Consider the following 3268-nt stretch of genomic DNA (forward strand, 5'->3'; position numbering starts at 1 on the left):
TTGCAAATCAAATGGGTCATATCCATGTCTGTCTTCCCTTCCTGGTTAAAAAATGTATTTGCAATATGAACAGTTTATCTAATTAACACAATTTGTTGAGAAAAAAACTATTATTTTGCTTTGCTAGGTTGTGAACATATTTGATCTAATTTATTTTGGTCTAATTTATTTGTATATACGTTTAGTAGCTTGTGGAAGTCCGCTCAAATATTTGTTGATATTTATTATTATTTATTTAAATGTAAATATATCATTTGTTTTTGTATTGGTTTTTCAGTTGAATTATACGTTCAGGGTAATCAACAGTTAAAAACATAAAGTTCAAATTATTATTATTATTATTAAAGTCAATGAATAATCGTATTTAATAATCGTGATATCAATTATTGACCAAATAATTGTGATTATGATTTTTGCCATAATCGCACAGCCCTACTGCAGATTATATAAAAAAATAATAATAATTAAAAGAAAGTTTATATAATAAAATATCGATACTTGTCCTTGTATCGATACAATATCGCCACGCATAGTATCCCGATACTATGCTGTATCGATTATTTCCTCCACCCCTAGAAAATTGCAATAAAATGAAAGATATTGAAGAATCTAGGTTCTACAAATACCCAGTTTAAAGCTAAAATCTTCTATAGCAGCATTTCTTTATTAACTATTTAGGATATCCAAGTAAAAAATCTTCATCAAATCAGTCTAGTAACTCCAAAATGGAAACTTAGAAGAAAATGTTGAAAAGAGTGAATATCTTTCTGAGCAACATATTATTCATCAGGTTTAGTAAACTGGTGAGTGAATTCAAATGTGTGTCTGTTAAGTCGCTTCGGAAACATGCAAGCTGTTCCGGTGGCTCAATGACAGATGGAGGAAAATCAAGGGCAGTAAATATGTTTGAATGAAAACACATCTATGACACAGTGAGATCTGTGAGCCTCTCTGTGCTGTTCTCTACTCACCTGTCGGGGGAGAGACCCCAGTGAACCAGCACCTGTTTGTCTTTCCTCGTGACAGGACGCAGCCACTCATCTGCAACATACACAAACCAATCGCTGACAAATACACACTGGCCAGTAAGCTATACGAAATACAACGGCGTAAACTAGAACATATTTGCAGTTACAAAATAATTTTAACTGCATCAGCCACACATTTGATGTCATTTGTAATCATAAGAATTTGTATTTTCAACAGCTTGCAAAAGGACTCATATTTGCCATCAGGCTAAAAAAGAATACTGCCCATGAATTGATAGGGGCAAAAATGTGATCCAATCCGAAATTAAAGACAATTCAACCCCTACCTTCTTCTTGTTGGGATGTAGAGGGGTAAATGTGGTGGGTGGCCTTTGACTTGTCATCAGTAATGGAGCCCTGGAGAGGATAGAGTGGAGGACATGGAAGTCATAAGTAACCACAAAACATAAATACAGCGGAGTTTGCCGTTAGAAAGACAACCTCTCTACTTGCCGGACAAATCAATGTCTCAGGAAAGATTTTTTATGTGGAAGGTTCGGGCTCACCTGGTGCCGTTTGACGATGTCTTTCAGCTTAATGGCTTGTTTCTGCTCGATGTCCGTCGACAGGAATACGGTGGGTCGAGTCAAGCAGTTATTCTACAAGCACAGAAATAATAAGTTAGGACAACAAACAATATATTTAATACTAAAAACAAAAAATCCATCTAGCTTGTTTTGGGGAGGCTGTGGCTCAGTGGAGTCGTGCGCTGAACTTTGAATCAGGGGGATAGCAAGTTCGAGTCCCACTGCAGTCAGCATGTCGTCCCTGGACAAGACATCCCCACCCCAAATTGCTCCTGTGGGGATTGCCCACAGTACTGAATGTATGTAAGTTGCTTTGGATAAAAGAATCTAACAAGTGACATGTAATGTGAAACTGTACATTTACAACAACAACAAAAACCCAGTAGCACTAATGCATTTAAGTTATTTCACAAAGTAGCAGATAACTTTAATAAAAACTGTACAATCTGGTCTCAATAAAGTGCAGCTTCATTGAGCAATACTTGGCGTTTTGAAAATATTGTTGGGGACTTTCTACAAGTGCTGGATTATTCAAAAGGCAGCATCATCAAACAGAAACAAACATCCAGTGTATTCACTCATCACAGAGCAGCAGACTTCTTAATGTAGTCGTGTGGCGTCTGAACTGTACGTTGTGCTTTGCGTGGTGAGTGTTGTTTTCTTGCCGATTCCAAAGACACATTTTAATTTGATTTAATAGTCAGTAAAGTAATCTGAATAGGGGACACTGAAACGCTCCTCAAGGCAGCAGCTTGTGTTCAGAGAGTACGGGTCGTACCTGCACCAGGTTCTTCTCCACATTTAGGAACATCTCCACGTTCCTGTCCATCCGGGAAGGATTCTGCAGGTCAAATCTACGCCTGGGAGTGATTAGAAAGGGCAATTAGACATACAACGAAATAGGGTTGTAATAGAGTAATACAGAACAAACAACACATAGTTTAGTAAGAGTGAAAACAAACGAGAGAACGTGTCAAAGCAAAAACAGAAGCATATTTGTGATAACAAAGCTTTTAGGACTACATAATAGTTTCAGTTTTGGTCAACTCACCACCCCTGCTCGCTCTTAAACTTGTAGACCGACCCCAGGGTGTGACAGAGAGCACCTCCGGCCTTGAAATCCAGGAAACACTTGGCCTGAAGATAGAAGAATAACAATGAGGATATACAATGTCAGCACTCAGATATTGCCTTCTATTAGACCCTCCAGAAAAACGCAATTCTGCGATCGCAGAATTTACCGCATAATCAGCAAAATGGCGCAGATTTTTTAAAAGCCGCATATTTATCAAAAGGCCGCATAATCCCCGCATTTTTCCACACAAAGTTGAGAAAAAAAAAAAGTTAACTCGTCTTGACGTGACGTCATCAGCTCGCGCATCACAGAATGTAAACAACACTGTATAGAGCTCATTTACCGACGAACATTTCTACTAAAGACCGGGCAAAAAGTGGGGGGAAACTATTCTGCACCCCGTGCAACTGTGTGTTGGAGCATAAGAGAAAATCGACGGTGACGACCCACTTTGATTCATTCAAACATTCGAAAATGCTTTCTGCTGCTGCGGACAAGAAAGCCATTCAACTCACGTTCAGCGAGGCATCAACCTCCAAAACCCTTTCGAGGGCTACAAGAAACGAAGTGAGTAGCCTACAAGATTGAAGCTGGTCAGATAACGAACGAGTAAATGAAAACAGAATGAGGCGGAGAAG

The 3268-nt window shown here is 38.7% G+C and overlaps 1 protein-coding gene across 1 annotated transcript; it reads right to left on the reverse strand.

Annotated features, from left to right (window-relative positions):
• Nucleotides 1–955: 955 nt before the first annotated feature.
• LOC104962405 (SWI/SNF complex subunit SMARCC1-like) lies at nucleotides 956–2701 on the reverse strand (the record flags this gene model as incomplete). The annotated part of the gene is made up of 5 exons (XM_010790842.1): nucleotides 956–1041; nucleotides 1316–1385; nucleotides 1535–1627; nucleotides 2334–2415; nucleotides 2607–2701. Coding segments are annotated over 5 exons (414 nt in total), but the record flags the coding sequence as incomplete, so codon positions are not given.
• Between the last annotated feature and the right edge of the window lie 567 nt (nucleotides 2702–3268).

Source organism: Notothenia coriiceps, unplaced genomic scaffold (assembly GCF_000735185.1).
Source record: "Notothenia coriiceps isolate Sejong01 unplaced genomic scaffold, NC01 NC01_scaffold00034647, whole genome shotgun sequence".
In the NCBI taxonomy this organism is placed as follows: domain Eukaryota; kingdom Metazoa; phylum Chordata; class Actinopteri; order Perciformes; family Nototheniidae; genus Notothenia; species Notothenia coriiceps.